Source organism: Pleurodeles waltl, chromosome 6 (genome assembly GCF_031143425.1).
Source record: "Pleurodeles waltl isolate 20211129_DDA chromosome 6, aPleWal1.hap1.20221129, whole genome shotgun sequence".
Taxonomy (NCBI): Eukaryota; Metazoa; Chordata; class Amphibia; order Caudata; family Salamandridae; genus Pleurodeles; species Pleurodeles waltl.
In genome coordinates, this window is record NC_090445.1 from 1,152,121,303 (window position 1) to 1,152,135,777 (window position 14,475).

At 40.2% G+C, this 14,475-nt stretch overlaps 1 protein-coding gene across 1 annotated transcript in view; it reads right to left on the reverse strand.

Annotated features, from left to right (window-relative positions):
* ADAMTS14 (ADAM metallopeptidase with thrombospondin type 1 motif 14) overlaps nt 1–14,475 on the reverse strand; it is a 654,816-nt gene that overhangs the window by 43,063 nt on the left and 597,278 nt on the right. Inside the window, exons 18-19 of the mRNA XM_069240367.1 lie at nt 11,402–11,534; nt 6,658–6,865 (exon numbers count right to left, since the gene is read on the reverse strand). Coding sequence (XP_069096468.1) covers nt 6,658–6,865; nt 11,402–11,534 — 341 coding nt within the window. The remainder of the gene's footprint in view (nt 1–6,657; nt 6,866–11,401; nt 11,535–14,475) is intronic.

The window sequence follows — 14,475 nt, forward strand, 5'->3', positions numbered from 1 at the left end:
AAACTATTTTTTAGTTCAATTGATAAAATTCTATCCAAGTTCCTGTGGAACGGTAAACAATCCTGAATCTCTCTCTCGAAATTAAAACTTCCTAAAGTACAAGGTGGAGTTAATTTCCCTGACTTTATAACTTATCACAAATCTTTTGGCATTAAGCAAATACATCCCTATTTATCTACACTCAATGATGCCCCTCAAAAGCTATGGTTCTCTTTGGAAGAAACATTTATTTCTCCCTTTTCCCATAAATACATTATATTTATGTCTAACCCCCACAAAATTCTGGTTGCCCAGCACTATCTCCCATTCAGTCAACTTACTGAAACCTTTTTTTATTTCGCGTCTTACCCCCATTAATCAATTCTTTAACAGTCCTATTTGGCACAATAGTTCGCTTAGGAAACAAGGTAAAACCTTGTGTTGGAAGGCTTGGATGACTAAAGGTATTCTTCTCATTTCCCAATTATATCATAAAGACTCTATCATCCCTTTTACTACTCTCTCAGCAATTTATAATCTCCCTATTCGCATGAAATCCCAATATATCATTCTTTCTACTCTAGTCCAAGAGGCCCACAATAAACTTATACATCATAATCATTCTTCTCTTGCATCATCTCCACACCCGATTGTAACTCCTAATTATCCTAGGGCAGCTGGAATTTATAAACTTTTAAGAACGTCTGTTTCACCTAGACTCAAATTACCTATTGAGACATTGTGGGAATCAGATCTTGGTGTTGTTTGGCCAACTTCTTTATGGGATAGAATATGGTATAAGATACATTCCACTGCACGCACTGCAAGCCTCACACAGACCCTATTTTTTTTATAATAGACTTTTCTACACTCCTGTACGCCTTTACAAACTCAAACTTGCACAAAATGACAATTGTTGGCGCTGCCACACTCAGCAGGGTACTGACTTTCACATGTTTTTTTATCTGTCCATCCCTATCTACTTTTTGGTCCTTCATATGGTCTCGCATTTCAGCAATAACTCAGATCTCCTTACCAATGTCATATGAATTACTGTTTTTGGGTGGTATACACGATATCTGGAGTTCATTTGGCCTCTTGGAAAATTGGTGGACCTTTTGATTTCTATTGCAATCTCTCTTATTACTTCTAACTGGAAATCTTCAGAGAACATTACTCTCAGACAGTGGTGGAATTCTGTATGTCATCATCATAGACTTGATAGCTACAAGCTTGATTCAACAGGAACTTTCTTCAAACGTCATCAGCTATGGTTGCCATTAAGTAACTATCTCTCATGCACTGCGAAGGAAATTGATTTTTCTCCTCCTTTTTAAAAAATGTCAATATATTTCCTGTTTTTCTTCTTATATATATTTATTTCATCTTACATTCGCTGTAACTATGTCTATTACTCTCTCTCCACATCGCTATCACTTGATTCCCTTTTCTATCCCTATAGCTCTTCTCCCTCTCTCTTTCTTCTTTCTTTATTCAAACTTGGAGTCTTTGATACTATATTGCTGTATATGCCTAATTCATGTACATGTTTAATATGCATTTGTAAGTACAATATTGCTTATGCATATATATTCACAACTGCATATCTCTGTCCTGGCAATGGTAAGTTAATGTTCTTGTATTTGACTCAATAAAAAAAATCTTTAAAAAAAAAAGACTGAGTTTTCTGGTTAATTTAGAGATTCTGATGCACATCCAAGTTGTTCTATGCAGGAGCTAAATTGAAACTGTGGGAAACCAACAAGTGAGTGATTGTGGTGGTGCGCTGTTCATACTGGAAGTAGAGTCAATCTCCTCAACAGAGTTGCACTTATGCTTGACCTCATGATCACAAACACATTCTGCCACATGTGAGACCTCACTAGTGGCAGGGAAAGTATTTTACCTTTCAGACTGAGTAGTGATAAGCATCAGGCAACTTGAACTGAACATATGCCCCAGTCAGTGCTTAATTTCAGCTGGTGGTTGACAGTGGGTGCCACTGGCACTCATTTTTGGGAACCGAAGCTTGTTTTCCCTTCTCAGAAATTTTCCATGAGCAATAGAGGGAAAAGCACGCAAAGTGGAAAGCAGAAGGAAGAAAGACAGAAAAAACATCAGAAAAGGAGAAAACAGGAACCTGAAAGGAATGAGCTAAAGGGGTAGGATTTGCCCGGCAGTGATTTAAGATGCCTGGGGTGGATTCAAGGCTATGCAGTATTGATATTCAGCATGCTGCCTTTAATAGCAGCAGCCGCGGGCTGCTGACTAGAGCTTTGGGCACCGGCACTTACTCAATTACAAATAGAGCACTGGTCCCAGTTCTTTTATGCTAGTCAACGTACACTGACATTTCTATTGGGATTTGTCCAATGGCTATTAAAGGAGCTCAATTTTCTTTGTATATGATCTTTTTTAGCTGACTCTTTTTCTGACCTCTGTAGAACTACACACTACACTGGTAATTCCAAGATTCCAAGTTGCTCGGATTAGGATGACATATCTACCACACACAGGACATATCATTACCCCGAGTTGAGGTATTTAATGTATGTGAATAAAAATCTCCTGTTCGAGTTTTTTTTAATTTTAAATTACCATACCATGCAAAATCAGTATTTAGCACATTAAATCTCATGTTTTATCTTTTTTCGGGGCTTTTTTTTCTGATAAATTCCGACACATTTTACCTCCCGAAATAAACCAGGGGTAGCACTGCGTAGCAGGGGTGTTATAATGATCATACAACTCAGAATTGTAATCCCTATTCAAACTTCTCTTTGTTCTGGGATCAGAATTTAACAAGCAGCTCATAGTCAGGGTTTGTATCTCTATGGATTTCTTTGCCTTACTGAGCCATGTCCTAAACTATGAAAATGAAACTGAATTTTCCATTGCATATTACCTGTGTGACCTAAGTGATAGCTCTGCTGTCTTGCAGCTATATTTTGCAAGTTTTGGGTGACCAGAACAATACCTCTGCTGTTTCCCTAACACTGTATCGGATAGATATGTGAATTCACAGATAGCTCTGCTGACTTTACATGCCACCTTCAAGACCTATGTGACCTGAATGATAGCTCCACTGTCTTTACCCTTACATAGGAGCACAGCAAATTCAACATTGCCAACTACACACTCTCCCATGGAGTAGCATGTTACCTGTTCAATAAGGTGCTTCAGTGCTCTTTGAACTGAGTACGAAGCTTGCTATTAATGCTACAATAAAATACCGTGAAAGTGTGCGACAAGCTCCTCTACCAAAGGGCAGAGTGAACTCCAGTAGACCCAATCCACACACTTTGCTGGCTGGACCAGCATTCTGAGATACCGATTAGGTTACTTTTCTTTAGGGGTCAAGGCCTCTTGCTAGTGGTGCGAGGAGAGTTAATGGGAGCAGACAGATAAGATCAGAGTGAAAGTAAACTTGTGCACACATGTATAAACACTTTTTTGGAAAGCTAACGGGTCAGAGAACTGGACTAAGACTGAACTGAAGAAGAACTTTCAAATCTGTGCCAGTGCTGCTGTCCTGCCAGTAACAACAGAAGCAGGGTAAGTCTTCTTACACCACAGTGTCTCTCTTTGACCTAAAATGCCATTCCCTAATGATAATGAAAGTGGTAGTTGTTAGGGATGAAATTCTAAAAGGGAGGAGGATGCCGACTACTGCAAACAAGAAAGAGCTGAGGGCTCGTGGACCTAAGGAAAATGATTGGATTCACAGAAAAGGGTGACAGAGTTGTAACAAGGGGCATGCCAGTTTGTTCCTATACGATCCACCGTGTGCTTTGAATTTCTACCCCACGTGTGCTGGGTGCCAGACTGGCTAGGGTGTGAGCTACTGGAGCTCATGTGCCTTTGGGAGCTTTCTGGGCCATGAGAAGGGTTTGAGGCGTGAACCCCTGCTTGAAATTTTACCATCCTTCAGATCTGCAGGAGTAGGTGAAATCTGGTCCTTGAAGACTGCAGTTTCTGCTCAAGTTGCCAACATCGATTGCTCTCCCACTTCTTTCTGCATAATAAGTACTTGTACGGAGGTCGGCAGAATCCCAGCTTTGAATAAGATGCGTGGCTACTGACATGTCATCACTTCCATTCTTGCCCATTTGGAAACATTTTGATCATTTGGCCACATATCTGCACACATGGATTAATAAGCCTCCTGTGATTGTCCCCTTCTTTAATGTACAAGCACACAGCACCCCTCGACTTCTCTGACTAGGTGCAAACTGTGTAGCTGCGGATATGTTTCAGTTCCTCTGCCCCAAAATGTACTACCTATAAATCAGACTAATCAGACTATTCAGTTAGATCTCTACATTTTTCACCTCTCTCTTTCCCTGTTCCTCCTCCCATTGCAGACCTATCTCTCACACTACCTCCTTAATCACACCGCTAGATGCTGCACCCAAAGACAAGAGCACCTCCCTGATCACTCATGCACAACCCAACACCAAAGTGCCTCCCTCATAGGATCACTTCAAGTAAAACACGTTGCCAACCTCACTCAAGGTGTGTTCTGTACCTCATCCCATAAAGCGCTTTGGCACACCATAAAGCAGTACGATGTTCTATGTAAATGTTACAAACAAAATAATTTGTCATGTTAGAAACCATAATTAATAATTAACATATATGTTTCTTTGCACTGCTCCGTGGGCAACATTTGTTTACGTTTGTCTCCTGCCATACTTCATCCTACTCCAGTGCCCCAGTGCCTACATAGTTGAGGTCCTTGTAGAACTACTTGCTGCTAGTTGTCTAGTTGAATCCTTTTAACCTACAGACTTAGTTAAGTGCAGGGCAGCAATAAAAGCAATTTATCATAGACCGGCACCTGATAAGATTGTTTTTCTTTCACACTAAATTAGATTTAAACCTAAATGTCGATGAACATTCCCAAGGTATATCCATTTTTAATGTTATGCTTCAATTATCACTGAGGCAGAGTCATTCTAAAAAAAGTGAGAGTCCCATAACACTTAATAAGTTTGAAAAACATTTTAGCAGACAACCCACATGAACATCAGACTTCCTTTTCAGTAAAACTGGTACACAGCTACACAACGTGAACACCTCATTGGCGGAGCTCATTACAAAATAATAGAAAACGTAAGGCCCTTTGAAATGTGGTTCTGATGCTCAAGCTGATTGCAAGAAGAGTGATTTGACCATTTTAAGTTGATTGTTGTGGCAGTTGCAATTCTTCTGACAGAGTAGCTTACCTGAAGAGAAAAGGTGAGCCACTCAGACTACCGTCACCAGTGACAGCAGACTTTAAACCTTACAGTAATTATCAATCTCATTAGAAGTTTTTGTTGTTGGGCACGAGGATATTTTACAAAATGTAGGAGGACTATCAGCGCTCATCTCCCCTCCTTCACTTGCTAAAAGAGTCCCTCAAGTGATCCCTCTCTTGATTCCTCAAGATAAAGCAAGCTGCATGGCCTGCAGAAATAGGGCAAATTGAAATTCACTGAAACTGCTGAACTAAATACTCACAGACTTCCTGGTACCTTTATTTAATGCTCCTTCTGTGGAACTATTCTTTGTACTTGTGAGTATGGTTGTTAGAACCCTTACTTTATCACCCAAAATTGCCAAATTATATCTGAGTGGGACATGTCAGTGGAGATGTGCCAACTTTATGTGCTTTCACATGATCTAAAGGAAAGGCATGGTTCACAAAGATAAACGTACGCTTAGGTGTAAGTTTGCTATTTTTTTGTATTCGCAAACTGCCAGTTTAATTTTCCTAACAGTTATGTTACGACTGCGGAGACTCTAGTCCTAAAAACATAGCACTCGTCAATCTTTTTATTTGCGGAGTCTGTGTGGTTGTCGATATACTATTAATAAAATTAAACTTGCTATTTGTAATACCAAAAAAATAGTAAACATTCTCAAAACTGTAGGTTTAACTTTGTGAAAAGGCCCTAAGATTGTTTTGCTTCAGCCATCTGTAGTCATATTTCATTTCTCAAAAAGATGGCAGGTGGTGTTTCTTGTCATCCGCGTGCCGTTATCAACACTTTAGCTGCAGACTCCTATTCCTTTCTGGCCCAAGTTGTCACCGCGGAGCAAAGTATTAATGAGGTGAGTTTCTGGCAACTAGTGAATCCTTTTTTCAGGGTTGCAGAGGGCAATAGGGGAAAAATGTTGAATTAAAAAAGTAGCCAAATTCTCTTAAATGAGACGGATGATAATTCTTGATCTCTTATATACATTGTTGATTTACTGTAGGGTTACATTGTTTGATAGTTAATTATTTGGTTATTTTCTTCCGCTTCTCTTGGTGTATCTCTCCAACTGCTAATTGCAAGGTTCCAATGCAGCTATTCTGTTAGTCTTACTCCTGTCCTTTACGATCACACTTCAATCCATGAATTACCTGTGTGTCATTCAAATTTCAGCTCTTTTCATCATCTTTTGCGGTACTCTGATGCCTTCCCTAGTTTGAGATGCCTTTGTCTACTGAAAAATGTATCTTATTTCTCTTTGTCATTTAATAGCCATCATCACGCCATATATTCCAGTCCTGCTGCATTCTAATATTCATATGCACTGAGAATAACACTTAACATTTGTATAAATCCCCGTGACTTCTGATCCATAGAGGAGTGCATCCTTTCGGTGAAGAATTGTATACACTTTCCTAAGAATAGATGGACTCACCTGGGACCAAGCACCCATCCGCCATTGGGCTGGACATGGTAGGCGGTTGCAAGGCTTGCGTAGTTCAGGTCGCTCCCCAGCGCAGTACTTTGTGTGAACAGTCCTGTTGGTGCCATTCTGTAGATGTTGGATGCACTGCACTAGCCGGGCTTGGACTCCAAGCTTGCCACAAGATTTGCTGCAGGCTCCCCACTCCCCCGCCACCCACCTGTAAAGGAAGTCAAACCAAACACGTTAGCATAAAAATAAAAGCTCTTCGTAGACTTGCTCATTGTGTTAGGAAAAGACCCTTTCTCAGTTAGTATCCCTAATTGTCATACCAATATGAAAAATATTTAAAAATGTATATAGATTAAGTAATATAGATCTCCTAAATAAAACTTTACACAGTTGTATTAAGCTGACAAAAATAACCAGAAAATACAAAATGCACAGTACACATGGGAACTAAAACAAAGCAACTGCACTGTCACACATAGCACACCTTCAAATTCCCCTATAATGATGACCTTGTAAATTGCTTAAAATCCCTTTGTCAGGAAATGCTTCTTTTTGCGTGATCACCTCAAAGTTTTGGACTGATACTGCTGGTTTTTCAACTTTGGGAGTGCACTGAGGCCTGCTAATCAGACCTCAGTGCCAGTGTTCTAATCCATTACAAAGTGCATGTTGAATTGGCTACCCGCAATTGGAATAAGCCATCTTACTTAAAAGTCTCTAGTATATGGTAACCAGGAAATGTAAGACAGATTGTCCACTGATGTCAGCAGCACTGGTTGTGCCACCCTGTGTGTGACTAAGTACAAAACAGCTGCCAGCCTGCCGGATTAGCCAGGAAGAGGAGTTTTAAAACTGCTAGTTTGACTTTGCCACTTAAGCCAATTGCAAAGCCCTCCACCTCCCTTAATATGTAAGTCTCCCCTAAGAAAGGCCTACCAACCCCTAAGGAAGGGAGCTGTATATTGTTAAGTAGGAATCATATTTTCAATATGCCCGAACAGCAAACTCCCAAATTGTTGTTTTTGCTGTGGAAAAGATGTGATCCCTCAGCCCAGCAAACTTCTGAATGGGACTACTAAAATGGGTACTTCGAGGTATCAAATTAATTGCGGCATTAAACCTGACTTGATGCCAATGTTGAATTTAATGTCTCTTTGAAAGAAAAGCAACTTTTAGAAAGTTGCCACTCTATTGCCCAGTTTGTCCAGTGGCCTCACCCAGCTGTTGGCCACCTGACAGCCTTCTGCACTCCTCGGAAGACTTCAAGGGACCCCTGACCTCTGTGGCAAAAGTATCCCCCTATGACTTATCGACCAAGAAGAAACGTCAAAGACACCCGGATAGACCACACAGCACTGAGATAACGCTTGACCATCCTCCATCTCCTGCATCCCCAGCATCAGGCCACTACATTAAAGTTTACAACAATTGTGATGTAATGTCAGAACTCGACTGGCGAATGCTTTGGTCAGCAGGTAACTGTCCAAATCCTCCTTAGTGCCTCCCCTGAACTTCTCCCTGCCAGGTTTTCTCACTTTTCAAAAGTTTCCAAACTTTTTGGTTAACTTTACGGCTTGTTTGCTGTCATGACTAAAACAATTGAGATATATATTTCTATTAAAAATCTCTATTTCTGAAAACCTACAGTGGATTTTGCTAATCTTGGTCTCCAAACATTCATAAAAGTATAATCTATTTTTTATAAGCTGGTGTCTGATTTTTCCATGTTGTGTGGCTTTCTTATTTTTTTGTTGGTGCTTCTAAATGCTTTACCCTAGTTATTTTGTTTAAGCCTTGCTGCTTGAAGTCAAAGCTACACAGCGTTGAGCTAATTGTTTTGCAAAACAAGCTTGATTGGACCCAAGACAGCTTTGCAAGTGTATTACATGGTAAGGTCTCACAACCAAACCATATAATACACCTCACTCCTCACACTCTTAAAGCAATATCCTATCATGGTGGCATACTTCCACCAGACCATCGCTAACCAAAGAACTACACAGGTTGTCAGAGTGTCAATGAGAGGCATGACAAATTCAAGAACTGTGAGTCTGGTGAGCATGCAATCCTCATGGTCATCCCAGGTTTATCTCTGACTTTGAGAGGTCTGCCTCGATCCAGCCACCTCAGAAAGAAACAGAGATTTTGCTTCGGCCCAGGCCCCCTGGAAGATTTTTGTTGACAGTGGCTGGTCACTATAAATCCATAAATATTTGAATTTTGATTCTAGACCTTACAGTCTTATTGAATGTCTATTTAAACTATGAATGGATCCTGCTCTATAATACCAGTTTCCAATTAATATGGTGTAATCTGAGGCTCGAGTGGATCCCCATCCTACTGAGCTAGAGGCCTTTGAAGTGTGATACACCAAGGTACTCCCTTGTGGGTGACTGTCCCAGTCCAGCACCTATTCCTCCTGCACTGTTTGCCAGACCAGTTACATTCTCTAATGAAAATCTTCAGAACTGTGCCCAGTGAACAGTCGCTTCATTTACCAGTATCCTGATAGTCCCATTAACGAGACACCAAAGCAATGCGAGACCTGGACTTTTCAAACTACATTTCTGGATACGGATCTGACCCTTGATCATGTTTGAGTGGTGAGATGTTAGGCTTACTGGCTTTTGAACTGCTTTTGTTCTGGAAACCCAGTCACACAGGCCAAATCCCTCTAAACTGTCTACCGCTACAACCAGGGACCCAAGAAATGAGACCGGAAAAGTCACAGCAAACTTGATGTTTTTTTTTTTTGTATCTTTTCTGGTACCTTTGTCTCTATAACGGACTAGAATAAACAGTGCATTTTCTCTTTACATTCCAATTAGTTATGTGCAAAAATGGCAGAGAACATCCTTGCACTAGTTGTATAGGCAAGGAACGAAAAAGTCCAAAACATGGAAGAGTCAGGTTTTCCAGGCCTTTCAGAAATCCATGTAGCATGTCATAGTGCCTGGAAAGCACCTGAGGAATTCAGAAGTCTGCAAAGATATCTATGCATTTGCCAATCCCTTATAAGTAGCCACTCACCCCATGTTATTAAGAAATACAGTGCATAGAACATAAGTTGTTCAATAGTGTATGTGGTCATCACAACCACCAAGTCCTACACTCCTTCTGTCTTGCAAGGGCATACCTCACATGGCACATGGTTATCAATATGTTAGCCTTCTTTCATACTCACACACAACATTTTGACAAGATTAACTCAACTCATTCCCACCTCCTAATCACTTATGGAGACTGCATCCAGGCACATTTTTTTCCTCTAATGATCTTTATTCAGTTCTTAAACACTGAGGACTTACTGGCCAAAAAGTTATCCAAGGGGTCGTGTTGGGCAAATAATATATTGTCCGCAACTAAGACCCAATGGTTTACAGTTATAATTCAAAGTGTTTTAGGACATTGCCAACGCACATGGGTAGACTCTGCTGGGGCATCATTTATACTGGATGTCCACAGATAATATTAAATCCTACAAAAAAAGAAACTTCCAGCTCATGAAAGGAGGCAATGGATGAGATTCAAGAAGCAACTTAGTGGCTTCTCAACCATACACTCAACCAACATCAATTTCCTGGGATTCTTTATTAACCCCTTACTGCCCCTCAAAGTGCATGTAATTGTATTCTTCTGCGCATATATTGAAGACATCCTGCACCGACTTACAGGGCCAGACTAGAAACCCAAGGCAGCCCAGGCAAATTTTGCCAGACCAGCCCCCATAGGGTGGAGGTTCCCCCCAAGAAAATTTGAGATAAATGGCCAACACCATGTATTCTACAACACAGTTACCATTGTATATACAATTTTATTAGTTTTTAAAGCATAGCAAATTTTGACTTTACATTGTCCCAGGATAGAGCAATTTTACTTAGGGCTCTTCAATAATTCTCTCACCATCACCCTCTAACAGTGCCTCTCATCTCTCTATAGCCCCTCTCTCACTTGTATTTCATTTGTTTTTTTGCACCTTACAAACCCTTTTTAGCATAACTAAGATAATCAAAGACTGGGAAAAACACATAACGTTTCAACCTGTCCCATGCATTTTGGATACAGCTCTTTGATGGCAGTTCATAGTTCACTGTGCTAGATTACGATTGTAACTTATGAACTGCACAGTTACAAAAGGATCATGCTTCAGCACATATGTTTACTGTATTGTATTGCAACATTTATATAACACTTACTATGCCTTTGTGGGGCACTGCAATGCTTGCCTACATGGGCGGGAAGATATGTTGTGTAGGGAGTGTGGCTGGAAGGGTCCTGACTTTCTTTTTGACCATATTTGGGAAGCATTTTCATGACATGCATGATGACCATTGAGGTGCGTTTATCTTGTTTTGTGATGCAATGCTTAGCAGCGTGTTGAAAGAAGAGCTGTGAGAGACATGCAGTTAAAGGTTTTGAGTAAGTTGGGGGCTTTGAGCAGCTCTGCAGGGCCCTCTATGGTATTTCTTATGATTATAGTTTACTTAACTTGTTACTACACTGGGTTGTCCAACCTGGCATTCTGTTTAAATGTCAGGGTGCTGAGCATTCATGTTTGGACACAGGAGTGGTGGAGAGATCTTCATGTCCTTTGTTTAACACCCCGATGAGGCTGAAGCAAGGACTTCACCAAAAATACCAGTCATAAAATAAAAATACATATGGCAAGATCTCAGTGACTCTATTAAGCCCGCCTCCTCAATCTCCTAGGGTGGTCGTGGTTCTATATCTGAGCTCAGCTCACCCTGGCTGCGAACACTCCTGCAGGTTGCAGCGCCTCCGGATGGGTTTCGGCTTCTTGCCATTGTCACAGAAGTTGCGGTGCACCATTCTGTTATCGCCCTTCCGCCGGCAACCATATTTGGTGTACTGGATGCCTAAAAGAGACCAAGATGAATTAGATGACTATACGCACGGTCATATTAGAAAACAGACGCGTCGGAAGTTTGTAAAAAGAAATGCACTTTATATTTTGTCAATGGGATTCAAGCACCTGGGGGTCGTAACTTTATCTACTTAATTAATAATGATACACGCGGAGGATCTGGAAAGGTCTTTACAGAAGCCCCAGCCGTAAAAAAAAACAATGGTGGTGTTAGTGAGTGAATCCGTATGCCTGCGTTTGCATGTCCGACCATATCCTTGCAATGCAAACGAGGTGTTGACAAAGCCAATAGGTTTAGCTTTAGTATGGGAAAACATTCAAACACAGCAGGTGGGTGCTGTGGCATGCATTACAACATTTTAGCCCAAAACTCTGCTTTCCTATCGCTTATTCGTTTGTTTCTAGAACCCCCACCCACCACCCTGAGACGTGGTTACCTGTCTTGAAGGTGACATAGTCACTGCATGAGACAATTTGTATTCATACAGTTATAAGGCGTTTATCATAGTTTTTTTCAGTTTTATATACTTGTGTTAGACCAGTGGGGAACATGCCAACTGCTGTTTCTAGAATCAATGTAATTATTTCACTTGAGATGTGTTTTTCTTTCATACTTTTTTTTCTCCTTGCTAGTGCAGATATCACAGGCTTTGTGCGATGAGATTGCCATCTACTGGCTAAACGTAGCATTGTGACATGATAGACAAATGCTCTAGCATAAGAAACTGAATGGATGAAGGATACTTACATTACATTTCAGTTGTACTAGTTTCTGGAGTATGAATATTTTTTATGCATAAGAAATAGAATAGCTCTCTCTTATAGAGTTATAATTATGATGTATAACACTGTAACTGATCATGCTTCTGTTACCCCTGAACCTAATCATATTATAGGAAAATGAGGACTTTAGTTTTGCAGTGTATATAGCATGAGATAAGATACTGTACTTTCATATTATATGATGATTTAGATTTATTATACACATTCAAGAATGGAAGACTACAATCAGTACATATAGTAATAGGTAGTTAGTAGGCATTTTGTAAAATACTACTCCAAGATGGCGCCCACATTAGTGACGATGTACTGGTCCTTTCACTGTTTCTAGTTTGTTTATATCTGTTTGGTAACTTTACTACTGTTACCCGTGACAAAGGTCCGTTGGTACCGAAACGCGCCGGGAGAGACCTGGAATAAACTAATTTTTGCACGCACAGGAGATTTGAGAATTTCTTTCCTTTGGAAGGTGTGTTTGTATTTGAGAGGGCAGCCGGAGCCCTGCTGGAATCACCTCAACAACAGCCCCGGTGAATACCAGCGACTTTGATGATTTATTTTTTATATATATATATATATATATATATATATATATATATATATATATATATATATATATATATATATATATTTATACATATATATATATACTCACACACACACACACACATATATATATATAGATATATATAGATAGACATTTCACCAATTGTCACTGATTACTGCTGAACTCAATTTGAGAATGGGTGCTTCCGTTGCAATTGTGGCCACTGCGTGTTAAATTCCAAAACAAAGCCCCCAGACAGAGAGCAGACCGTAGCACTTAGCAGATTCCAGCCATAGCTTTCATTCAGCAGCATACAAGCCTTTTTTAATGTTGGTGATTTACCTGTTTGGTGTAGAAACACTATGGCTGGAATCCACTGAGTGCTCTGTTCTGCTCTGTCTGGCGGCTTTGTTTTGGAAAAAGGATACACATACCTAAGTTACCCATAGCCACTTAGCTGCTAGGCCTTTCCCCCCCCCAGTGCTCTCTTAGGCCTTCATAACTTTTTGTCCACATAAGCTATCCATGCCAAATTTGCGTCCTTTTTTTCCAACATCCTAGGGATTCTAACGGTACCCAGAGTTGGTGGTTTCCCTTGGAGGAGACCAAGAAATTTGCCAAAATACAGTGAAAATTTAGTTTTTTTTAAAAAAAAATGGGGAAACCAGGCTGCTGAAGAAGGCTTGTGGTTTTTTCCCTGAAAATGGCATCAACAAAGGGTTTCTTGTGCTAAAATCACCATTTTCCCACCTTTCAGGAACGGGCAGACTTGAATCAGAAAACCACATTTTTCAACACAATTTTGGCATTTTACTGGGACATACCCCATTTTTACTATTTTTGGTGCTTTCAGCCTCCTTCCAGTTAGTGACAGGAATGGGCATGAAACCAATGCTGGATCCCAGACAGCTAAACATTTCTGAAACGTAGACATAATTCTGAATTCAGCAAGGGGTCATTTGTGTAGATCCTACAAGGTTTTCCTACAGAAAATAACAGCTGAAATAAAAAAATATTGAAAGTGAGCTGAAAAAAACAGCCATTTTTCTCCACATTTTACTCTTTAACTTTTTCCTGCAATGTCAGATTTTTTAAAGCAATATACCGTTACGTGTGCTGGACTCTTCCAGTTGCGAGGATATATAGGGCTTGTAGGTTCATCAAGATCCCTAGGTACCCATAGCCAATAAATGAGGTGCACCTTGCAATGGGTTTTCATTCTATACCGGGTATACAGCAATTCATTTGCTGAAATATAAAGAGCGAAAAATAGGTATCAAGAAAACCTTTGTATTTCCAAAATGGGCATAAGATAAGGTGTTGAGAAGCAGTGGTTATTTGCACATCTCTGAATTCCGGGGTGCCCATACTAGCGTGTGAATTACAGGCCATTTCTTAAAAAGACATCTGTTTTACACACTGTCTTACATTTGGAAGGAAAAAATTTAGAGAAAGACAAGGAGCAATAACACTTGTTTTGTTATTCTGTGTTCCCCCAAGTTTCCCGATACAAATGGTACCTCACTTGCGTGGGTAGGCCTAATGCTCGCAACAGGAAATGCAACATGGACACATCACATTTTTACATTGAAATCTGACGTGTTTT